Source organism: Hevea brasiliensis, chromosome 7 (genome assembly GCF_030052815.1).
Source record: "Hevea brasiliensis isolate MT/VB/25A 57/8 chromosome 7, ASM3005281v1, whole genome shotgun sequence".
Lineage (NCBI taxonomy): Eukaryota > Viridiplantae > Streptophyta > Magnoliopsida > Malpighiales > Euphorbiaceae > Hevea > Hevea brasiliensis.
In genome coordinates this window covers 96,791,753-96,817,626 of record NC_079499.1, presented here as the reverse complement: position 1 = coordinate 96,817,626, position 25,874 = coordinate 96,791,753, and the positions used below count along the sequence as shown (strand labels likewise).

The window sequence follows — 25,874 nt, the reverse complement described above, 5'->3', positions numbered from 1 at the left end:
TTGTTTCAACCAAATCACATCAAATTGACAATCACGACTTGCCCTTCTTAATTTATAGCATCTTTCCATACATTGCTAGCCTAGCATTCATCCAAAATTCAAAGGAATAAAATTTTATTTTTTTCACTTATATTGTCATGATTAGTTTTCTTACCCATATTCAAATTTCAGATTTTACAATTTAAAAAATATTACTGAATTAATCAATTCACAATTTATATTAATATATAAAAAATATAATAGAGAGATATAAAATTATTTTTTAATTTTTATTTATAAATTTAGACTTTTAAAATGAGTAATTTATTTATATTGTATTAAAGTCTTTCGTTAAAAAGTTTGAAGTTTGAATTATGATTACTGTATTTATTTAAGCATTAAATTTAATCGAATTTTCACATGTGAAGATATGATAAAGAAATATAAAACTATCTTTAGATCGGCCGTGAATTCTTGCAATCCTATCTTTGTAAAAATGATTATCTTACATTACATGCTAATCACGATTTATGAAAAAGGAAGTAATGCAGAAAACTCCATTTAGCAATGAGTGAGAGACACCATCATTAGCTTATTCTTTTTGATAATGACATTAATTAATATTTTTAAGAACAAACCCGTACACCTTTATCTTATTTAGGACAACTCAACTTTACTCACCCATCACTGCCTAACCTAACCCATCTCCTTCTCCTTTACCCCTTTTCTTTCTTTATAATCGTATTTTTTATTCAAGGTTTTTGCATGGAGAAATGCTATGATACTGACACGGCCAACTTACAGTTTAAAGAAATATTATTTACTTGACAGAATTAAATTCAAGCTATGTTCTCTCATCTCACATGCTGAAAGAAACATTAAAAAGAAGGCACCCAATTAAGTCCAAAGGTATTAATAATAAAACTTATTTTCTACACCAGAAAAGCTTGTAAAGTTTTAACTACGTCAAAATGTGTGTGCCCAACTCATGGGTTGTTGAGATTTTGTAATGAAAACAAGCCTTTGATGTTTATCCAAAGCTGTAGAGCAACTCACTCACCAGCCAAAGAGCATAGCTGGGTTGTGTACTAGTGTCGTCAGACATCAAAATAACAGTATATTGCCAACTCACAAATTCAATTTTCTTCACCAGACACACCAAATCTTCAATGCAAATGATATGGTAAAGATTATAAAGATCCTTTTGAACCTTATTTTCCCGCCAAGATGGTACCTTTCTTTAGAAAAACCATAGCAATTATTATGTGCTTCCATTTGATGCAAGTGAAAAAGAAAAGGAGATATGGTGAAATGAATAGGTAAAGCATGCAACTGCTAGCTAGCTTGCTCGGGTTTGGGCAAGAACTTCCTGTTTCTGGAGAAATCATTTTCAACACCTTCATTTTACATTGGTTCGAATGTTATACCAAGATATTAAACCAGGAAAAGGATGGATTATTATTCATTTCATGTATTAATTACCGTAGAATTAATATATGCATTTAGTCTAAAGTGTTGCTGAATTTTTCTTTTTAAAGTTGAACCAAATGATGGTTCAGGAACAGATTCGAGGCCACACATGTGCAGAAGGGGACAAATGGCGGAACATATGTGATATGTGTGAACACACAGGGTGAACCATTTGACTGGTAATGGAAAACTGGAAATCCATATGCGGACATGGAATAGCTTTCATGCACAGGATCATTAACCTGTAGAGTTAGTGGGCTCAGAAAAGAAGGACCCTTTGAATTATGGGCCATTGAATCATGCAAAGAAACCTATAAAACCAGCCGAAAAAATGAAAAGAAAATTCCGCAATGGGAATCCATTTTCCACCGTCACAGTTCATATTTCTCTTTGTCCTTTAGTCTTTATTTCACCTTTTGTGAAAGCTTAGATAAGAAAAGGGAGTTTTGTAATGATGATGTTATGTTCATGGAGAGCAATAATGATTGATGAGATCAAATTATATTATGGTCAAAGGCTCAAAGTAAAAGAGACCATTTCTGCTGCGTTCTGTACTTGAGATAATCAAATAAAGCTGAAACTAATCATGAATGCAGAGGTCATCCCATATTGCAAAATCATTTCACAGACTTCAATCATATTTGCCTTTAAAGCTTCCCTCCACCATTACTTTGAAGATCTTCTTCATATAAGAGAATGCTAAAAGGATAATAATGTTCAGAAAATTTCAGCGCTTGTTCATGAAACGATGCTACCTACAACTCCGTTGAGGCATTAACCCACCAATTTTCTCCACCAACTAATTAAAGCAAAACCCACATAAAAAACAATCTTATATCCCCCTTGTTCTAATTTTCTTTCCCGTGCAAAAACCTTTTTAACTTGCTAAATTACACTAGCCTATGCATCTGTCCAAGAAGCAAAAACAGGCAGGTGAGGCAAGGTGACTGCAGGCCTCAGTTGGGCTGTTGTGATCCAAGAATTCACATTATTTGTTGGATTTGTGAACAACTTGGATGTTGCTGAGGGAGGTATTGCAAAGAGCATTGGCAGGCTAGCTCTATCTGGGCTGCCTTCTCTCGAGCTACTTAAACTTGTCACCAATGATGAAGCATTTGACAAGTGAGTTCCCATCTTGGTTGAGTCTTCTACTTCTTGCTGATGAACTGAGCTCATGGCATCAATTCCTGTCATATTCTCTGGGGTCAATGGGAAGACCTGAGTTTTGTAATTATCGATAGCATTGGTTGCCTTTTGATCGAGTTGCTGCTGGGAGGATTGATAGAGGACCATTTTCCAGTCTGGCTCACTTTCATTGTTCTTCTGTGAGGGAATGGCTTCCCCAATGCTGTTTAGAGTTGGAGGATTGTGATTTGTAGCCTCATTGCCAGATCCCGTGTCTTTGTTTCTCCTTGCTAGCTCCGCAGCAAGAAGTGTATTGCTCGCCATGATTCGTTCCACATCGTACCTCGTTATGTCAAAGTTGGTTACAGCGTTAACTCCACGAAATTTTATAGCTGCTATGTCATAAGCTTCAGCTGCTTCCTCCTGGGTACCTGAAGTTTCAGAGGAATTAAGAATCAGAACTAGCTGCTTCAAATAAGAAGCATGGCAATCCCATCATCAATAACCATCGCTTGCTAGTGGGTCTATGGAGTATCAAATTGGCCTAAAAGAGTTAAATTATGATTGCCTAAGATTGGCTTCTTAAAGTCAAAAGGCACCCACTCTTTTTGTTATAAATTCCCTAAACATGATTTGCAGAATGTGAACACACAACTTTTGGCATATTGAAACAGAGTTGGCTTAAGAAACTCACTGAATGTTCCTAGATAAAGGTCTTTATTTCCAGCAACCCTTCCGATCCTAGCTTGCCATCTTCCATGTTGATGATGTCTGGAAAAAATTGAAACAGAAAGATTTCAGGGGGAAACAAGTAAAAAAAAGTTTCTTTTCTTAGACAAAAAGAGCATGTGAACAACTTTAAGTATGTTGAGTAAATTAAGTAAGGTTTATTAGATTAGACCTTGTTACTCCTCTGTAAATAGAAGCCCCCCTAGAGAATCCACTGCTTTTCCTGCATTGAAGAAAGCTCAGTAAAAAATAAGATTCTCTAGTAAAAAAATGGTGCGAAGCATGCAGCAGGAGACAATAAAGAGAGGAAAAAATGATTTTTACCTTCTCAAATGAGCAACATACTCTTGTCTAGTCATGTTCTTCATTTCTTCAAGTTCTTTTTGATAATTTTCCAACTGGCAAAACACCACCACCATAATTTGCATTTTAATAAAATATATTGTAAAAAAAAAATCCCCTATAATATTGGAATATAAAAGAAGGGTAAAAATCATTACAGGGAAATTGATATGAGTAGAGGGACCCCAATACTTGAGAGCAGCTAGATCATAAGCTCTTGCAGCTTTTTCTTCCATATCATAGCCCCCTGAAAATTATATTTTGGATTTACTTGGTAAACAATATATTTTGCGGGATATAACCAAAAAAAAAAAAAAAATGATCATTGTAAAGGAAATTGCTTACCCAGATAAACTGCGAATCACCATTTGTTTAACGACATCCCCAACCAAGCCAAACAAATGAAAGAAAAAGTCAGCCATAAATAGAATGAGTTGGGTTTAAAATAAAATAAATTAGAAGGAAAAATTACAAAACCATTTACAGAAGGATATGCTTTGTTTGCTAACCTTGCCTTCCTTTTCTGCTTTGTCCTTCTTTCTTGCAACTATTGTCCCACAAATGGGCTTCATATCTCCCAGTCCATCTGTGCCTGTTTAATAGAAATTCAATGCCAAGAAATACAGGTCTTTCAAAGAAAAGAATAAGAAGCAATGGGACAAAAACAAGACAATTGATAATGAAATGCAGAAGATAACACAGGAAAGGGCAAGTGAAGAAGCAAAGGCAGCAAGAAAGAGCAGAGCCAAAAAACTAATGTGCAAAAGAAAAAGGCTTCATGGTTTAAAAAAAAAAAGAGACAAGCTTGGTCTAAGAAACAGGAAGCTCCATAGATGAAACATAAGAATTAAAAAGAAAGGATTAAACCATAAAAGAAGTACTAACCTTGTAACACCTCTGTACTGTGAGGTTCTTTGCCCAAATGTATCAATGGACTTCCTATGAACAATTTGCTTCTGATCCACCTTATCAGGCCCTCTTTTCTTGGTTTCCATGGCTGCACAGTCAGTCACAGCCGGTGAGATTTGTTGAGAACCAGTAACGCAGCTTGATTGGGAGCCAGGACTCATGGACAAGCTCAAAGACTGCAAATCCCCATATGCCATTGCACTAATAGCTCCAGATTCACCTCCATTTTCACCCATGCAACTTATCATCTTCTGCTGGTCCATTGCGGGGTTACTTGGGTAGTTCCTTGAAACCCAATTCCTCATGCGTTTTATCTCATCATCTCCAATTGTTGGAAGCTGAAGATTGCAATCTGAAACCTGCTGAGTCTCTTTGGGCTCCTCTCCTACTAACATTTCATAGCTCCTGAAGTTAGTATTGTAATATGGGTAGTGTTCGACTTGAATCTGGTGATGTTGTTGGTGCCTGTTGGGGTTTTGCTGAAGATGATTTAGGTAATTTTGGTCGTTGGGCTGATGCTCTGGGTCTTGGTGATAATACATACTGTCCAAGCTAAGAGGCATAGCTTCTCTATCATTGGTTTCATATTGATGGGTCCCCATGGTTGCACCACCGAAGAAGTCCTCCAGTTTTGGAGTTGAAGATGTTACCATTGTTGCTTCACATAAAAAAGTCAAAGACAGAAGAGTCCAGAAGTTTGAGAATAAAAATTACCCAAAACACAAAACAAAGCTCAAAAAGAAAACAAGTCTGAGCTAAGCAGCAGCTAACCTTTAAGCTGTGATCTGGTGAGAGCTTCCATTATACAAAGAGAACCGTCAGACTTTAGTGGCATCGCTGGCAAGGGAGAGAACCCACCATTGTCACCTTCAACATCAAATAAATTGCAATAATTTAGGTTTGAATGTGGTTGGGAGTGGAAAAGGCTTGCTGAGATTGCAGTAGGAACAGAAGCAGATGCAGACTGCGCTTGGTGATGGTGATTAACACCAGAAGGAACTTCCATTTTCATGTGAGGAGAGAGGGAGAAACCTAACCAGTTAGTATTGTTGTTGTCCTGGTCATCATTGTTCATGGACTTCATTTCTTAACTGTGTACCTTCTAGCTTGGTAGAGATTCTTGGTATGTTTCTGTTTCTCTTGAGGCAAGGCAACTCAATCATTGGGGAGAAATGAACTAATCATAGGCCTAACATATATTTCTCTCTCTCTATGCTTCCTCTAATTTTTGGAACTCTTTTTTTCCTTTTCTTTTCTTTTGTTCTCTAGCTGCAAAAATGGATTGGATCAAATCCAACCGCTCATTTAAAAAGAAAATCCAACTCCTGCAACTGAATCTATATGCTTTCTTTCTCTCTCTGAAAAGATTTCTAAAGAGAACAAAGCAAGTTCCTTTAAACTAAACAAAAAGAATGAGTTCCAGCAAGCAATGCTGGGCATCCCTCCTGCATTCCATAGGGATCTGTGTCTGAGAAAGACCTCTTCTTTTGCTTTTCTACCCTAAGCTCACCTCTTGCTCTTCCTACCTTTCCTTTTCCTTTTCTTTATTCAAGACAACCCTCCCCTCTTCAAAACTTGGAGACGCAATAAAGATACAAGATGAAATAAAAAGATCACAGTGTGTGTGTATATATATATATATATATATACACCACAGACAAAAGTGGCAGCTAGTATTAACACACTAGGAGGAGGGAAATCTCATTTTCTCAAGCGTATAGGACTGCTCAGTGCCCTGCAAAACCCAGCAGTTACAACCAAGTCTCTATCTATATTCCCTTTAATATTAGTGAACTAGTGCTTTTATTTAGTTAGTGCAGCGCAGTATTAACATTTCATAATAATCGGCAGAGATGCTATGGGTTTTCTTTGCTTCAATATGGGTCTTAGGCCTCAGTGAATCTCACAGGCGACCACAGAATAAAGTGTCCATCTAGTCACTTCAAAATTAGTACACGGTTTCTGTACTGGCCTACTATACTTTGCAACTCTAGGGGTTATGCATCTGCCACCACTATACCTGGCCAGTGGCCACCCTTGGGGGTCGGTTTTTAGCCGGAATCGACAGTTTTTGTACCTAGGAGGGGTTGAATTAGAATTGAAACTGAATTGGTCCTGTTATAACAGATTTTAGTTCTAGCCGATCTTAGTCCGGTTCAGTCATTATTATTGTATGCCTTGCAAGGATGATTGAACCTCCAATTGAAGAACAAATGGGGTTTATGGGTGAACAAGCTGCACAATGGGTTTTGTATCCACAACTAGTTGCTCATCTCTTAAGAAATTTTAAGAATATTTATTTTTATCACTAAAGTATCCATAATACTTTATCTAATGATCACATGAACCATTGATTTTTAATTTAGGGATTAAAAATAAAAGAAATAAGAAAAATTAAAGAATTTTTTTAAAAGATAATTGGATTATTTTACTTTCATAGGACCAATAAATTCTTTCAATTTTTCATATTTTTAGGTTTTTAAAGATAATAATAATATTTGCAACTCCAATAAAAAAAATAAATGTACGATAGAAATATTTTGTGGCAGCATTGAATACTTGTAGAAGTCATATATACATTTTTTTACAAACAACTCAATTATTTGAGTTGATAGTGGATCGACTAATAATACGATAATATGAGTGTCATATTAAGTTTGATTGTAAATTTTTATTTTATGGTGTTGATTAAATTGCAGACATCAATTGATGACATCAAATTTTAAATTTAAAAAATTATGACTGATATACTCAGATAGCTCTCATTTCATTGCAATATATATATATATATATATATATATATATATATATATATATATATATATATATATATATATATATATATATATATTAGAAGAACAAGCATCAATAAAAGCACATAATAAATTTTACTTTAGTCCACTTTGGATTATCTTTAGGTAAACTCCAGTTCAAATCTTTGTTCTCCAATTGTTCCATGGATGTGACTGCAATGGTTTATTACATTAATTGAATTTTTACTCTTTAGAATCTGATCTGGTTAAAATAATGATCGAAGAAATATATATATTAATAATCGAGTCTAATTAAAATTTAAATTTAAGACTTCAACACTATTAAACTAACTCAATTTATAAATTATTTATTCTCTAATCAAAATAAAAGTCAAATCTTTTATAATTTTCTTACTCTTATTCTTATGATGTATGTTATTTATATGACTTAAATTTTGAATATCTTCATATATAGACCTAAAAATTTTTGTATTGCCACTCGAATAAAATATTTTATGAGATTTATGGTGATAGTAAAATATTGTATTTTTTGCCAATTATAGTAGTATTGTAAGAGAGTCTGAAAAACATACTCGAGTTAAGATTTGAGAATTTTAAGTGATTGTATCTTGTTATTTTTATTATAGTGAAAATTTTCTATATGTCTTATCTATGAACATAAACTTTATGGTCGAGTCATGTAAATTTTGTGTTATTTTTTTTTTATTTCTTTATGCTATGATTGTGTAATTATGTGCGAGTCTTAAACATGTAATGAGTGAAATTACTTAGTTAAAAACATTGTATTGAAAAGTATAAATCTAGCCATTTGAAAATATTCAAATGAGAGATGAAATTGGATTGTTAATTCATTCTAAGGAAGAGAATTGAATGCATAAGTAATGTACTAAATGCACGTACTTAGGATGCATGGCCTCTTTAATGAATACATGGGACACAACGACACTAGCTATCCCTTATTAATAATAATAAAGCTAACTAGCAAAATCAAACCCATATATATATATATATATACAATTGAATGGGCAGGTATACTACATTATCACTGCTGCTTTTTTTTTAGAAAAAAAAAAAAAAACGAAAGCAGCAGTCTATCTAAACATATTGATGTGATCAAAGAATGGGCCAAAGTTTTTGCAGACCTTGTGAAATGGGGACAGGTGTTTGGATTTTGTATAAGTGAGCCCGTCCTTCACCCATTCTGGCCATTAAGCTTGAACTCTTTTAAAGTATTTTAATGAAGAAAAAGAAACAATATCAGAATTATTGGCTTTGTCAAGAGCTGTGTAAGCTGTTGTCATGGAGAATGTGGAAGTGGACGTAGTCAACACCAGGTTTTAGACAAAAAGGGAGATGTGGGACTCTTTCAAACTGTAAAAAGAGGGTATGCTCAATTTCTCATGCAAATGCAGGGGCCACAAGGCAAGCTCTCCAATTGTTCAATTAAATAACTGATATTTGCACATTATTATAATCAACCAATTTTATTCAGAGAATTCTTAGATTGGCATATATATTTCCATAATTTTTAAAAATAAATACAATTAAAATTTAATTAAATACAATTAATAAATTATTTAACTAATTAATATGACAAATTAGATGGCATACTTTGTATTAATTGATGAAGAGTTTTGTATTGGAACATGAGTTTTAAAATTTAATTAAATTTGAAGTCTTTTGTAATTTAAAAGATAAAAGGAACAATATTAATTGTCAATTCTGTGTGCTTGAATTTCAAGCCCTACACAACGATCAGATGAGAACGTTGAATCCTACATTCCAAGATGGGCATTTTTCTTGAAAAATGTTCGAGTCGTTGGAAACTTGAAGTGACTAAAGGCCTTGTAACCTATTGCTTTTAAGTGATTAGTCCCATATCACCACTTCTTTTCTGATATAATAGTAAAAAAGAAAAAGAAAGAGGAAGGCTACAAAATGATATTTCGTTCATTCTAAGGGGAATATATCCTGAAAGCTAATATTCTTGGAATGATGGGTGAAGGGCCCTTGAAGAACATGCTTTTTGTGCGATATGCTACACATCACTAAAGGGTTACGAGACCCAAGAAGCACTTTGCTAAAATCACTTTAGGTTTTTAATTCCTTCAAGACAAAATTTAAAGCAAAAAAAGACTCCAAAGTAAACATCTCCGCGGGATTGCCTCCTCGTCTTAATTAGTTGCTTAAGCAACAATATATAATGACTGATGTATGATTATTATTTCCTAGAATTTATCACTTATTAATTTTAATATACTAATATGAGTAATGTACATAATCTAGATAACCCAAGGAGCTAAATCTGCATTATATTTTATTCAAGGACTTGTGCAGGATAGAGACAACGACTTGGCAAAAAATATTGTAAGGGCTCTCCCCCATTGTTTTTGAAATTTTTTTCATCGTTTTCTATGTTGCAACTATGGCAATAATTGCTTCAAAGGGAAAATGAGTCCATGGTTGGCATTGGGTCGATTTTGAAATCTTTCACAATATACATTTGCATGCAGAATTTTGCATGACCCAATTAAGTTCATGGATAATGGAGACAGAATTTCCGGAGGAAATGATTTGGTTTGAAAAGAGATGGAGTAGAGGAAGTTTGTGGATGGAAAATGTAGCAAGGAAAGAGATGTAGTGAGGAGAAAGAGAGAGGAGACCCTCTTTTTGATTGAAGTAATGATGAGAAAATCCACCCACAATGGCACTAGGAGCCAATAAGATTTTACTAGAAATGGTGCATGGGCCTAGCGGAAGAGCTGAGTGTGTTGCCTCAGCAAGTTTTGCTTTTTCTTTCATTTTCACCACCGTTTTGGTGGGATGCAAGTTGGGGAAGGATTGGTTGGTGGTGCCTCTTTTCACTTCACTGTCTGCTTTTAATAGGCCCCTTTCAGTCACCCTTGATTGGAATTGTGGTTTTAGCACAATTGTCCTTCCCACTCGTGGACCATTACGCCCTCTGCAACTGAAATTAATTCCTTTAGTTGACACATTCCATGTCTCTGATATTAGATTCCAACAATTTGCAATGCTTAGCTAGATTTCAGACATCAATTATATATGTTAGCTCATCAACAGTTTCTGACAATTCCCATCTAATCCGTTAATGAGTTTCGAGTCAATCTATCTTTGAGGAAAAAAAAAAGAGATTAAAATCTAAATGGAATTATAATAAAGAAAAAAGGGATGAACTTTTTTTTTTTAATCAGAGGTCCCAAACAGTGGAGGAAAAAAGAAAGCAATAGATCATGGACAACTCTAACAACTCATGTCTAACAGTAGTCTTATCTTATTGCACCTCGATCAAATTTATTCTTCTATGAAACAATGGACACAAGAAAGGCACCTGTATTGATAGAATTAATAGATTAGCTAGCTAGCTTAGCGATCCACATTGCTTAATTATTGAGATATATTTGCTTTTTTTCATTCAACAATTGACTTCAGGGTAACATTCTAATTACATTCGATAAACTTTTATAGTTGAAAAATAAAATTTTCAAAGGTAGCTTTAGTTTCTTTTATTTACATTGAAACGAGTGGAAAAGAAAAGATCTCTAACCCAAAGAGGAGACCAAGAAAGGATGGCAAACAAACCAGTCATATGACCAAATACAATTTGCCTAGGAGGTTTAGGACTCAAAACTTTAGTGGCCACATGTCTTGCAAAAGTTGTAGCATCCGTTGCTTTGGCAGATTGAGAAGCCCTAGCTCTCTCAGCAATTGCCTCCTTGAAATCTTTGTAGAGTTTCCAATCATAATTGGCCAATTTCTCTGAGGTAGCCCTGCCAAAATTTGATCTTATCGCACCAGGAACCACTAGCACTACATTAATTCCGAAAGGTTTAAGCTCCACTCTCAGGGTATTAGACATGGCATGGACAGCTGCCTTACTAGCACAGTAAGACCCTGCCCATGGGGTAGGTACCGTCCCCACAACACTCCCTATATTTACTATGCTACCACTGCCCCGAGATGCCATGTAGGGCACTACCTGTTGCACCAACCTTAATTGCCCTAATGTGTTAATTTCCCAGGCTTTTCTAATTGTGTCTAGAGAAAGCTCCGCCAAAGGTCCTGTACTTCCTACTCCAGCATTATTGATTAATACATCAATGCGACCATACTTGGATATAATAGTGTTTACCGCCGATGAGACACTTTCATCAGACGAAACATCGAGTTCTAGTGTCTCGATATTCTTGGATTGAATGTCTAACATGTCATCCACGCGTTGAGGGACGTCGGACGCAATGACATGGCAATTTTGCTCTGAAAATGCCTTGCAATACTCATAGCCAATGCCACCTTTTGCGCAGCCGGTGACCAGCACAATTTTGAGACCATCCATGTTTGTTTTAATAATTCTGCTAGCTCTTGATCGGATTAGATGGTTTCTTTTGCTTATATAATATGAGGTTAACTTGTTTAAATCCGCCATGCATCACTAATTCTTGTTCATTGTTTGGACAATGATGTAGAATATACTTGGGGCATATCCTTAGCTTGACGAATATTGGCCGGCTAAAATGGAGCTTCTTTTATGACCTTTAAGGCTTTAACCAATACCCTTTTTTAAGGATTCCATCAATTTTTGCACTTTGTTTCTTGCAGTTTGGTTACAACTATGTTCCAACTGTGAAGGCCAACACTAGGGACATTTTTTTTAGTTGATTAGGCTTCAATTGCAGTTTTTTAATTGCGCAAATTATTAAATACACTGGGTGTATTAAAAAAATAGAATATTAATTATTCATAAAAAAATAATTTTATCTTAAGTTTAAAAATTTAGAACTCATCCTTTTCTTAGCAGTGAAGTACATATACTGAAAACATAATTTACCTTATACTTGAGTATCATTGTAATAAAACTCAATGATACATCAATTTAGAGAGCTAACAATGAAAAATTTAATATTTAATCTCTGAATTTTACCACTAATAATGATTTGATCTCTGAGTTTTGGAAATTAAACTATTTAGTCTCTGATTTTTGCTTTCATCAAAATTACAATTCCCTCCAAAATGTTCACTCATCTTGGACCATGAAATTAGTGAGACTAACGATAATATTGGACGATGGAACTTCTAATTTTGATGGAAGCAAAGTCAGTAATCAAATAATTCAATTTTCAAAATTCAAAAATCAAATCGTTATTAACAATAAAATCCAAAAACTAAATAGTAAACTTCCCTTTTAACAATTTAACAAACATTTAATTCCCAAGTAAGCAAAAGCGAATAGACAAATCATACAAATTCTTTGCAGCAAAGAGGCTGGCATTGGAGGGTTAAGGGCCTTTTTAACTATATCGTTGGAAGAACCATAATTTCATTGATGTCCTGTTCTGTTTTTGGGCTTTTACAAAAACAGGGAATAGGATGGGAGCAAGGTGGATAGAGGCCTATAGCGACATTATATAGAAGTAGCTTATGGCAGTAAAATAATGCTTGCCCAATTAAATATGTGAAGCCTAGAGGACAATAATAATGCTTAACCTAGTAATCTTCAAAACAAAATATGTAACGATTATTGGAAAAATGATGAACAAAAAGTAGAGGAAGTAAATAATTATCTATAACAATTAATGATTCAAATCATTATAAATTTTATTTGTTTTATATATGAAAAAATTTAAAATTAGAAATTTTTATAAATGGACTACAAGAAAATAGTTTTTTTTTTAACATTTAACGAGGAAGGAGTTGATTGGTATTTCCAGTGTGAAGAGAAAATCCAAAGAAAATCTAAAACAAGAACAGGGGTCAACAGAAAAAGTGGATTATGGATAGCAACCCAACTGAGAGAGACCACAATACTATTTTTGTGCTATACTGTATGCATGGGATTAAAAAGTTCTTGAATTTCTTTTCCTTTTCGAGGGGGCGAGAGAGAGAGAGAGAGAGAGAGAGAGAGAGAGAGCATATACTTGTCACCAAGAAAGTGCCCTCCATTAACACCCTCACCTCCCTCTCCCTGCCAGTTTCTCTGCAAACTATTAACCTCATTACTCTCTTTAACTAGCTTTGCCTTCCTCTCCATTGTCTCTCTCCTCTGAAATGTCATGGTCTCTCCCACCCCTAATACATGTCATGTCCCATTCAAAAACAAGATTCTCTCTCTACACCTACTTCGGTCACTGCTGCACCTAGCAATTTTTTAAAAAATTTCTTTTCCAATAATAGGGATTATTTGAATAAATTATTCTGTTGATAAAAAAGGCTGGGACTATAGCCCTGCTTAAGAGAAGACTAGCCTAATAGATTTTGCATCATAAATGGAGAAACCAGGATTTATATAGAAAGAAAGCAAGAAATGGCTCGAGGTGAATAAACTCATCACTTATTGAAGGTAGGCATCAAAGAAAGGCAATCACCAAAAAACCCACATTCCTAGGACACCTATGCTCTCTTGAAAGAGCCAAACAGAGAAAGTTCTGTAGGGAAAGAAATGAATATTTGTGCATATCCAGTAAGGTGCCCTGTTGGGGTTTCTTTTAGAGAAGAATCCAAACCCTTTAACCCATCTCTGGTTACAGGGAGGTGCCTTTCATTTCATGTCTCCTGCAAGACCCTGGAAATATGGATGGATTGAAATTGATTTCCACTTTGCTTTCTCTTCAAGACAGAACAAGGAATGAGGCCCCGAGACTTGTTTGTTTATGGCATTTGCTGCTCTTTTCTTTTTTCTTTTTTCTTTTTTCCTTTATATTTTAAAGGGCTGCAAGCAATACTTACTTGACTTGGAAATAAATGAGAAAGACAGCCGGCCAACCAAATTGTTTTAACTTAATTTTGCATGGTAGCCAGCTTAACATTTGCTTAAATTCTCAACCAAAAGTAGGATTTGATATGATATGACTAGCCCAATTTGCAGCCCTGCGTAGTGGGAGATTATTATTTTTTTTGTCATTGAACTGACGTATTGGGATAATTGAAGCCATTATTAACAACACTACAATAGAAACACATAGCAGAGAAATTCACAAAAAATTAAATTTCTTAAACATAAAGAGAAACAAGATAATTGAACTGAATCTCAACTGGAAACTGAGCAAGTTTTGAGCTGAGAGGCTTTCATGTCTGATTTGAAACCTTTTAGTGGATCAAAGCCCAATATGTTTTCAAAACCCAAGTCCAATGCCAGAAGCAGAATTCCAAGATTGGCGCTAACCTTGGCAATGGAACTTAAAAATAGGTTTAGATAAGTCATTCGGGAGAGAAGGCTAAGACTAGTGGCTGTGGCTCAGTTGCTCCACACTTGCCAAATTTGCACTGGACTTTAACATGGGTGAATGATCCAAGGAAAATCATTTTGGGGTGGATTAAAAATAAGTTATATGGGCGTCTAAAGGCTTATCCTATGGGATTCACATTCTAGATCAACTTCTTTGAGCAATCATGGACTCAATGAAGATGACACAAGTATGTTTTGAAGTTAAAATGGCAACCTTATTTCATATATGCAAATATTCAATCAACATTATTGTGACACACCTATTCCAACTAGCTCAAATAAATTTCAAGCTCTAAACCCCTTGCCCCAAAATGGTTAACTAATTGGGTAAGGGTTATATAAACCATTTTTATTATTCTTTTTCACTAATGTGGTATGTTACAATCTTTCCCACTTAATTTTGGATGTCTTGTAACAACCCAGTTGGTATTGTATGGTATAACTGTGGTTTGTTAGTGTCTTGGGCAACTCTACCTTGTCCTAGATACAGATAATCATTTTCTGATACCAATTGTAAAACTCCTTTCAATTCACTAGTTTTATAAAATAATATAAAATGATTGTTAATTAATTATCAGTTTAAGGGTTAACACTCCTACCGACTAGATTCCACGATCTGCAAAACAAAAGAAAGATGGTTTTAGTAGATGGAGAAGGGCATTACAATAATAATTTGCCTATCTTAGACAAAATCCAAGTTTTTTTATGGATTTAATTCAGACTTTTTGTATTAACCTTGTGTAACAGTATATGTAGACAAGGAATTAGAACTTACACTAAACCAATCTAGTCCTGCAGAAATAATTATCTTAATACTCCTTAATGAGAATTTGTTGACAGCGCTTCTTGCAAGTTGCAACTGAAAGTTGGCAGTAGATATGAAAGAGATTATTTGAAGCAGCTCATCAGCCAATATGTTAGCTCCAAGGTTGCAAGACTAAATGATTTCATTGATAATAAAATTAATGAAATGAATTTAATATATATGAAAATTTTACCTGAGATAAATTTCAAGTTGCCACTTTAATAAAATAAGGAAATATGACTTTAAGATCTCCTTGGATGGTTGGTCCTATTATCCTAAACGACTGGGCTTTTGGGCCCAATGTTAAGAAATAAATGGCTGCTTAAATTTGAATGAATAGACTTGGCCCATTAATGAAGTTGAGATTTGAGACCAGCCCACATGATTGTTGATTAATTGAGCTTTAATTAAGCATTGTAGCCAGATGGAAATGGCGGGATCCAAGGCTCAAAGAAAGCTAGGTTCGAGCTTATCCAAGAAATAAAGAACTTTTGGCCTTGCCTTAACCAAAATTGTACGTTTGTGATTGCATGCACACCACCTGTCCTTAAAATTAAAATAAAATAAAACAATGGGCAAGATATTGTGATTTCATCTTCACAACCTTATTATACAAGAATGGTTGCACGTCATAATCCCATTGGCTCAAGACCTCACAAAGGTCTTCATCATCAACCAATTGATTAAAATCAAGAATGGATTTGAAGATTTCTTGATCTGGGTTTAGCCATAGTAATTCTGAAATCCAAGATTATAAATGGGATTAGTTGCAAACCCATTCCATGATGAGAATTTGGCACAAAAGTATAAAAGAAATGACCAATGGGTTTAGCATTGGAGAAGTGTGGCGTGGTAAACAACATGTTGTCTTGTACTTGCAAATGGCTATCTCCTAATAGGGACAATTGAACGAGTGAGTCATTGGCAACCCAAAGCTAAACCCAATGGAGGCTGTTACGTAAGAAGACAAATGTCTTTTTCAATATCTCAATTCAGATTTTCTAAATCTTATTTATTAAATGTACAAGTTACATAATTGCCCTTACTCATTGTCAATTTGCATTTCATTTGTCTCACCGGAAATTACCTTTTTAACATCACTCTTTGTTGTGATACACATTGAAGAAATTCCTGAAAATAATTCATATTAATGTCAACCTAACGACGACTTTGTCATAATTTCCAAACAAATTAAAAAGAGTAAAATAAAAAAATTAGTTTAATAATAATTATATATATAAATTATTACGTCATCTCATAAAAAAAATCAAAATATTGTGATTAATAATTATTATAAAACTAATTTTATACTATTACGATATTTTGATGTGTAGTTTTTTATGAGTCAACGATAATAATTTACGTATTTACTATTGATATCGTAATTGATTTTTTAATTATTATAATATGATAATATATTTCATATGTATCTGAGTATATATATATATATATATATATATATGCGCATAAATATATTAAATATTGATATTTTTTATTTTTTCACCTTTCAATTTCTTTCACCATTTTTAAATATTTTGTTACATGATTGCATTTTACAAGAGAGAGGAGTTATAATAATGATGAACATTAAAAAAGGTGATACAAAAAGAAAAAATTTTGAAAGTTTCATTAGCGAAAGCTATGTACAATAAGGTATGATCATATATATGATAGAGGGAAAAAAATTCCAATAATTTTTTTTCTCTATTTGGTAAAGCTAATAATTGAAACAATCAAGATTTTTGTAAAAATGATTTTTATCATTGTGAAATTGATTATTTTAGGAGGTTAATTTATTTGAATTTATAGCCTTTAATTGAAAATTTTTCAAATTTGAATTCTCAAGTATACAACCTTTTATACACATATATGTTATACTATAAATTCTTTAAGGCATTTACAAAAGTTATTTCCTTGAATGCTTTGCTACTTATTATTTCCTTGTATTTCACCAAATATTAGAAAATGTAAAATATATTTTTCTTAGGTTAATTTTAATAAAAAAAGCTCTTTAAATGAATTAAAATTATTTTGTTTAAGTAAAGATTATATATTTATATATTGATAAATGAATTATTAGATTTATATAATTATTAAACTAATATGGCAAGTTATTATGAATTTTTTTATACATCAGAATATCTTTTATGTTCGTTTAATGGTATATAAAAAATTAATCTCTTCAAAATTTATTGTTATTCCTTCCAATAATGCCTGATTGAACTTGAGTTCTCTCTTTTAGAGCGTATTATATCCACATTTAATGAATTTTTTTGACAAACACATAAACGAATTAAATTCTATGCCTTCTAAATTGGCTTTTGCTTCTTATTAGTACATTTACTAAGAGTTAAATTTCTATCTATGCAATGTAATTTTCCTCAGTTTTATATTTGCTAAGAGATAAATCCAAAATAAGTGTAAATCTCTATCAATGCACTGTAATTTCCTTGGTTGTGACAAATCTCTATCTTAAGGACGAAGAATTTTGTAAATTACTCTAAAAGCTATCCCTTTCAAAATCCCAAAAATAAGAAGAAAATCTAACAACCTAAGAAGGAGATTATGGTAACTTGAGTTTTCCCTAAAAATGACCAAAAATTAACTTTTCTTCACCTATAAAAACCATGGAAAAAATTTGTGCTGCCTATTTCCGAGATTTGGAGAGTGTGTTGTACTGAGCTTTGTCTGCTCCCTGAATTCAACTCCTCTCTCTCTCCCCACCATTTCCAAGCTCAAACCTCGCAAGTTTCTGTTTTCACTTCCTTCGCATTAGCTCCTACTCTAAAGAGGCTCTTTAGAGTACTGTTGCATTGTGTTTAAAATGGATTCTGGCATTCCTAGCTTGGATGGTTTTGTGGCCTCTGGAAGTAACCAAGCTGCTTCACAATCACAAGTCTCACTCATTGAGGCCAATAACCAAAAGGCTCAGCAAGTCAGGTTAGCTAGGCAAGAGAGACCATCTGATGCATGGAGGACGATATCAAACTATATGCCTAAAGGTACTATTGATTTCTCAATCCCCAAGACAATGCTATTAAACCAGGGCGCTACTTTGTTGACAACTGCTGATTCTATGGTCTATGGTGATTCTCACCAACCAGGGCAAATGCTCAATTTTCCTTCACTTAGAGCAGAAGTTGCTTCATTTCTAAGTAAAGATGATGGGTTGGCTGAGAGAACCCTCCCAAACTACACTAGCTTTCCTCACTATCAATCGCCACCATCTGCTTATACTAGAACTGGAGGTACGAATGTGTTTCATCTAAAATTTTAATTTCTTTTTTCCTTTCTAAAAATTGGAAATGTTTATTTTAGCAGGTTACGGTGGTGCAAGTTTGAATGCAGGCATGAATGGGCCTTCCACAGTTGCAAAAGGACCATTCACTCCATCTCAGCGGATGGAGTTAGAATACCAGGTTTTGATATTCAAGTACCTCTCTGCAAATGTTCCTGTGCCTCCTGAGTTGCTTACGCCCCTAAAGAAGCCGCTCTACCCTTATCCATATGGCTTTTCTGGTGGATTCTACGGTCCCAATTCAAGTAATCTTCAAGACTTTCTATTAACCAAGCACCTCATGACATTGTCACCTCTCCTTGTAAGATTTTGGCTATTTTTTGTTTATTATTTTTGTTATATTTGTGCAGTGGGATGGGGCACTCTCGGCCATATGGGTTACATGGGTAGCCCCGTCGATCCTGAGCCTGGAAGGTGTCGTAGAACAGACGGGAAGAAATGGCGGTGCTCAAGGGACGTTGTTGGTGACCAGAAGTATTGTGAAAGGCACTTGAATAGGGGCAGACATCGTTCAAGAAAGCTCGTGGAAGGTCAAACTGTCCTTGCCACCGGCCAGATCACCAATTCAAAGGCGATGCCAGCGACTAGCTCCACCTCAACGCTGGTAATCAGCAACGGAGATGCCTCCAAAAAGCTTGTGAATGTGATCACACAGCGACAGTCTAGGATTTTAAAAACTGCTACTGCTGTCAACCTGGAATCTGACGAGTCTCCTTTCACTGTCCTCCCTAAAACTATTGAAGAAGAATCCCCACTATCGGAATTTGGAAATATTTCCGCTGAGTCTTTTATAAGTTCTTCAAAGAGGAGGAGGTATGTGAACTCTAGAGATTCTGAGCCTTTCTTAAGCTTCAATGAGCAGGAGACCCAAGACCAACATCCTCTTCGCCAATTCATTGAAGATTGGCCTAAGGACCAATGCAGTCGCTCTGCCATTAGTTGGCCTGAAGAGTTGAAATCTGACTGGACCCAGCTCTCAATGTCAACCCCAATGTATGAGAAAATTGCACTCTCACCATCAATGTCATCTCGAGAGTTTGATCCTAACCGAATGGGTTTGGGGATGAGTAGCGACTTCAATGAGTTAAGTAAAAAGCAAAGCAACTGTGTTCCTATCTCTCGGGGAACTTCAACGAGTGGTCCTTTACCAGAGGTCGTAAACAGCAATAGTATCAGTAATGCAGGTGGTTCCAAGAGCTCATTAACACCTTAAGATAAGGAAGATGAAGGTCATGAAGGAAGAAAGTGAAGAAGCTTGGAGGCGCTTGCATGATAAACTTCATAATAATTGGATTTTATTTTCAAGATGGAAGACTCGGTTGATCCTAATTATCAGCCAATTTTGCTCATACCGAGCTATGGGCTTTGTGGTTTATGATTTAGAAAACTTTCTGAATATTTCCATTGGGCTTTAAGTGTTAGGTTGAGTTTCCTCTTATATTATTTATCAGGATATAAAAACATTGAAAAATGATATATTATTTATGCTATTAATTCAATTTTTAGTTATATAAATATAAATTATAAAAGAATTAATTTGCAATTCAGCTATGAAGAATAACAAATCCTCACAATTTAATTGACTTAATAAATTAATTTCTGCCATTTAAATTGACCTTAACATCCTTCACTATTTTTTAATTTGAAATAATTTTTATAAATTAAAATTTTTTATTTAAATAATTATTTATTTTATATTAAAATAATTATATAAAATTACTCTCAAATTATTACTATCTACTAAAATTATTTCCTTATCCTTTTTGTTTTTAATTTTTAAAACAATATGTATATACATTGTTTTATACATACTAAACCTGTTACCATAAGAATAACAATAGTCTTTTTTTTAGATGAGTTATTTAATTTATTATTTTAATCAGTATAAGAAAATTAAACCTAATAATTAAGTATTTTATATTATGAAAATTTACTTTATCAAATATATAATAAATATCATGTTATTAATGTTAAATTGGTCTTAAACTAAATTATATATACATAACTAATATACAATATAGTGAATGATTAAAATTTTATTTTAATTAAATTAACTAAATGATTTTATAATTATTAATAGATAACATTTTATTTATAAAATATAAATATAACATTTTATATTTTTATAAAATTAAATTAAATATATTTTAATATAAATATTTTTTATTAATTATATTAACATGATAAATATCAAAAAATAATGTTTGCAACATGGCGCAGTTTTCAGCTTTTTTTTAGTTTCTAAGGATCCATGTTGATAGGGTTTGGGTTCTTTTTTTCTTGGTTTTGGGTTGGAGTTGATGTAACAATTCTTTTTTATTGGGCTTTTGGGCCTTATAATTCAATATTATCTAATGAAATATTTTTCTTTCCCAATAAAAAAATAGATTAAAGATAAAAAAAAAAACCTATTTAGACCTTAAAGTTCTGCCTAATAGTTAGGGATGAGTGTTTAATTCAAATCAAATCGAACTGAATTAAATTATTAAAATTAAATTACTATATCTTAAAATCGAATCGAATTGAAATAAATAAAAAATCTAATCGAACGGAATTACTTTATTTTGGTTCGATTCAAACCGATTGATTTTGAATTTTGCTTAATTTTTTAATTTAGACTTAATTTTTAAATTATTTAACTTAATTTTAATCTTAATTTAAATCTAATAACCATTAATCAATAAAATTAAGCAATATATATATATATATAATATTCATAAATTCCTTATAAAAATAAATTAATTCAAAAATAAAAAATACTATTCAGTTCGGTTGGGTTCAAATCAATTTTTTTTTTTTTAAAGTTAAATCGAACTGAAATAACCGACTTTTTTAAAATATAAAATTAAACCGAATTACTGAATTAAAGCAGTTTAATTTTTCAATTTAAAACGAATAATGCTCGCCCTATCAACAATCACTTAAATTTTTAAAATATTTCGAGAACTAAATAAGCTCCTTATATTTTAATTTTAGTCAAAGAAGTATAAAATTAATGGTATTAACTGACTAGGTTAAAAATTAAAGTTATTTTTTGATAAATAAAATATTATTTTTTATATTTAAAATGATTAAAAATATGAATAAAAGTACCAGATTATTTCCTTGGAGCTCTCCATCTTCGTTAATTTTTTTTTATAGTAAATCAAGAACTCTGTTTTCTCTCTGCAATGGTGATTGCAATTTTTTTTTTTAAATAACAATTATAATTCGAAGAGGACTACATTTCATTCCAAGACTTTACACATTAAAATATTTGTTGTAATTATTAATTATCAAAATTTGGATATCCAGTTGAAAGCAATGGTTTCAGTCTGCCAAAGAGTTTTTCATAAATGTTGCAAATCTTTACAGACCACGTAGAAGTAAACTCTCAAGAAAAAGTAGCAAAGCTGATGCAACTAGAACCAGAAGTTGAGAAATCTCCTCAGAAACACTTAGCTCTACTATACATCAAGGACCCTTGGGAAAGAACGGAACAGCATCTTCATCTTCGTCAATGGCAGAAATGACGTGTCAAGCTCCATTCATCAACATTGCAAATGAAATAAGTGAGATCCTTCTGGAGAACGTAAGAAACCTTGACAGAGTAGGAAACATGTTGTAGAATCGTCTTTGCGGCAATTAGGTGGGGTAGATTCACAGGAATTGCAAATGCCCATTTAGCAAAAATTGGGATTAAAAAAATGAAAATTAGAAAATTTTCATCAATTAAAATCCAGTGGAAAGCTTGCATCTTGAGAATGTTGGAGAAAATGGAGAGGGGAGAAGAAATCTTGCATCTTGAGAATGTTAGAGAAAATGGGGGAAAGGAGAGAAGAAATCTTCCATCTTGAGATTGTTGGAGAAAATGGAGAAGAAGGCAGAGAGACCGTAGAGAAAAAATAGTTGGGTTAGATTTTTTTTTTAATTTTTAAATTAATTAAGTTTTTTAAAATAATATTATATTATTTTTATTAGTTTCACCTTTCTATTTAACTACTATTTAACAGTCGTACATATGATTAAATTAGACTTAATTGACTATAAATTATAATTCATAGAGTTTATTCGATTGAAATTGAGAAATGAAAGGCCTACTTGATCCTCGAAACTCAACTTAACTAAACTTTTATTCCAAAATTTATTGAGGTCGGTTATATGAATTTCTTTCTCCACTCTAAACGATTTTAAGTTAAATCCTACTCATCTACCTAGAACCTCCCAATGTTTATGCTTCATATAATCAAACCATCTCGATCTCCCTTCTCTCAAATTATCTTCAATTGACACCACTTATTCTCAAGTTATACTTCAATTGGCACCACTTATTCTCAAGTTATACTTTGTTTAGTATAGTATAGCCACTCATCCACCTTAATATTTTCATCTCCACAACTCCTATCTTAGACACATTGCCTAACATTTATTACCATATAAAATTTTCTTTTCAACTTATAGGGAAATAAAACTCTCTTGGTATGTCTCCACTTCAACCATCCGACCTTAATTCTATGATTAAGGTCATCCTCATATCCACTATCTACTTAAAAGATTGAGTCGATATATTTAAAGTGAAATATTTGAAATAATATCACTCCATCCAAACTAACTTTTTTCCTCATCCTTTACTTATTTTCGTTATACTTAACTTAACTCTAGAGAACTCTAGTGAACTTCTCCAAAACCACGTCTCATCTATCAGAACTATAATATTCACAAACATCATTTGTATATGTAAGAAGGTCTTATATTTAAACCTTATTATAATCTAACTGACATAAAAAAAATTTTCGTGTCTTTTTCCACTGTGCACGGCGCACAATAATAATTGCTCTTTCGTATATATTTTTGATTGAGCAAAACTTTGGGAGTCTAAATAGACATTTTGCCAATATTAGAATATGGTATTGTTTGATTTTGATGACCGTTATTATGGATAATTAGTAGTTTGATGTTAGGAGATTTGGAAGTCTTTTGCCATGAAAGATTGATATATTATGGAAATCTTTTATACACTGTGATTATATTTTGTTCATTATTTTATAAATAGTTTACATTCTCCATAATAGGAGGGAGAAGATAATTACTAATTAGTTTTCAAACTTAAAAACCAAATCAATAAATAGTTCTTTTATTATGAAAAATAAAAAATAGTAAACAAAAAATGTCACCAAGCAACACTCAATAACTTCAAACTTCATTGATTAAGCGGAATCAACTTTAAAATATAAATGAAATAATAAAGGATTCAGGTTGATAGGGTTTTGGGTTGGAGTTGATGTAGCAAAACTTTTTTAGTGGGCTGTTGGGTCTTGTTGATAACCATATAAGCTTATTTAGGTAATTATTTATTTTTATATAATTATTCGCATAAACAGTAACAAGTAAAGAGGGATGCGAAACAAACCCTGTCCCAAAAGAAAACGGCTGAGAAATTGCTGCTACAAGCTGATGGTTATGCAATTTTGCTGATAAATTTGATGAAATCCCCAATCACCACTTGACCTCCATAAAAGTTGAAAGCTCATGTGATCGATGAAGAAGACGAGGAGAGGGAGGAATAATCAGAAACCTGTGGAATGGGCGGTGTGGGTAAGATAACAATTACAACGGAAACTCATCAATTAAGTCATCTTACCCACCTACCCATTTCACAACCTTCCGAAAATCCTAACTCCCTCTCCATCTCCTCCCATTCCCAGCCACAACTAAATCGCTAATCACAAACAAACAAAAAGTGGCCTTACGGCGTAGAAGCAGAAGTCACATCTGCTTTGCCGAAACCTATCGCTAAGGGAGGCTTTTATAGGGGAGCAGAGTTAGGGTTTTCGCTTTCCCAATGCGGATCGTTGCACCTTTTGGGGCCTCATTGTTTGGGATCGGGCTCCGATTGGGTTTTGATTTAGGCCTGATTCTTACGTCAAATCCAATAAGCTTGTCAATCTAGGCCTGATTCTTACTTCAAATCCAATTAGCTTGGCAACCTAGGCCTCATATGGTAAGCCCATCCACTTCCTCATATAAATAAGTAATGTTTTGCTTCAAATATAGAATGCCAATATCATTAGATCCACGTTGCCTTTGTATTAATTCCAGACATTGGATGTTGTAAAATTTGCATAAAGTAATCCAATATTAAACCTAATAACTTGTGAAAAAATTATATAATAAAAGAGTGATACCATACAGCACATTCTGTATCCTTTAACCATCACATCTTTAAATATGTTAAAATTAATAATTTAATTGGCATCCCATGTTTTTATTATCTTTGATTAAAGCAATGGATTGATCCCCACAAGCGCATGTAATTATATTCAGACTGGTTGGAGGAGATAGTGAGACGACGTCTCGATCATTTCATAAAGAATCAAAAGAGTGTAATGATGTCCTTAATTAGTCACTGTTAACCTTCGATTCTTGAAACCTATCTAACACTGGTAGTGGCGGACTTTGCATATCTAGGCTGCAACCTGCAAGCATTGGTAGAAAGAGCAGATTTAATTTAATTGAACAGTTGCTTAAGTAGGCTACAATTATTCTTTAGCTTTCACATAGATGATGTTGAGAGTTCCTGCTTTCGAGCAAGTTCCTAGTTTCAAGGAAAAGGAAATCAATGACTATGCTTTTATTCTTTGCTAATATTTAATATATGTAGTTATATGCACTTAGCTTGGAATTTTTAAAAAATAATTGAAAATTATGCACCATCATTAGTGAAGAAAAGGGATTGCTACCTTTTTTTATTTATTATAATAAATCTTAATTCGTCATTATATTTCAGTCCTATCTACAATGACAAAGTAAAATTTTCTTAAAGGAAGAGGAAGGATAGTCATGGCACGAAGCAAGCAAAATGAAGCTTATACGTCACTGGTAGATAGAAGAGTAGGATCCAGCTTTTGTTAATAGTAGTTTTATTATACTCTGTTAGTGGAGATCAATTTCTTTCTTTCTTTCCTTCTTTTCTTTTTTTATGATACATAATATATATTTCTTTTTTCCATTCTTGCTAAATTTTCTTGGAAGCGTGAATAAAGAAGATGTGTGCATTAACGATTGAATATGCCTCCCCACGTCGCTTTATAGCTGTGTTTCGAAAACAATGTTTTTGTCATTATTAATTGCTTTTGAAGTGATGCTACTTGTCCAAAACCCTCCATGGTCGATTGACCTAACCTATATGGGTCGAATGCCAGGGCGAGTCATTAAAGTGACTCT

General features: G+C 33.2%; 3 protein-coding genes and 1 long non-coding RNA gene across 5 annotated transcripts; 1 reads left to right on the top strand and 3 right to left on the bottom strand.

Moving 5' to 3' along the window:
• Window positions 1-2,030: 2,030 nt before the first annotated feature.
• Window positions 2,031-6,357, bottom strand: LOC110666475 (AP2-like ethylene-responsive transcription factor ANT). Of its 2 annotated transcripts, XM_058150230.1 has the most exons (10): window positions 5,592-6,353; window positions 5,326-5,421; window positions 4,531-5,212; window positions 4,155-4,237; window positions 3,991-3,999; window positions 3,804-3,892; window positions 3,628-3,701; window positions 3,476-3,526; window positions 3,269-3,345; window positions 2,031-3,005 (listed from the first exon to the last, which is right to left on the bottom strand). In XM_058150230.1, the coding sequence occupies exons 1-10, from the start codon at window positions 5,620-5,622 to the stop codon at window positions 2,350-2,352; spliced, it is 1,848 nt and encodes a 615-aa protein (XP_058006213.1). In that variant the 5' UTR covers window positions 5,623-6,353; the 3' UTR covers window positions 2,031-2,349. The 2 variants fall into 2 exon arrangements, with proteins under 2 accessions (XP_058006213.1, XP_021682654.1); XM_021826962.2 differs by having other exon boundaries at window positions 5,326-6,357.
• Window positions 6,358-10,728: 4,371 nt separating this feature from the next.
• Window positions 10,729-11,839, bottom strand: LOC110666447 (short-chain dehydrogenase ptmH-like). The gene has a single exon (XM_021826929.2). The coding sequence runs from the start codon at window positions 11,770-11,772 to the stop codon at window positions 10,843-10,845; it is 930 nt and encodes a 309-aa protein (XP_021682621.2). The 5' UTR covers window positions 11,773-11,839; the 3' UTR covers window positions 10,729-10,842.
• Window positions 11,840-18,036: 6,197 nt separating this feature from the next.
• Window positions 18,037-20,165, top strand: LOC110666446 (growth-regulating factor 1-like). Its single transcript, XM_058150535.1, has 3 exons — window positions 18,037-18,621; window positions 18,695-18,916; window positions 19,022-20,165. The coding sequence occupies exons 1-3, from the start codon at window positions 18,198-18,200 to the stop codon at window positions 19,882-19,884; spliced, it is 1,509 nt and encodes a 502-aa protein (XP_058006518.1). The 5' UTR covers window positions 18,037-18,197; the 3' UTR covers window positions 19,885-20,165.
• Window positions 20,166-23,836: 3,671 nt separating this feature from the next.
• Window positions 23,837-24,434, bottom strand: LOC110666474 (uncharacterized). The gene is made up of 2 exons (XR_009150189.1): window positions 24,300-24,434; window positions 23,837-24,225 (listed from the first exon to the last, which is right to left on the bottom strand). It is a non-coding gene; the product is annotated as an uncharacterized LOC110666474 (long non-coding RNA).
• Window positions 24,435-25,874: the final 1,440 nt, after the last annotated feature.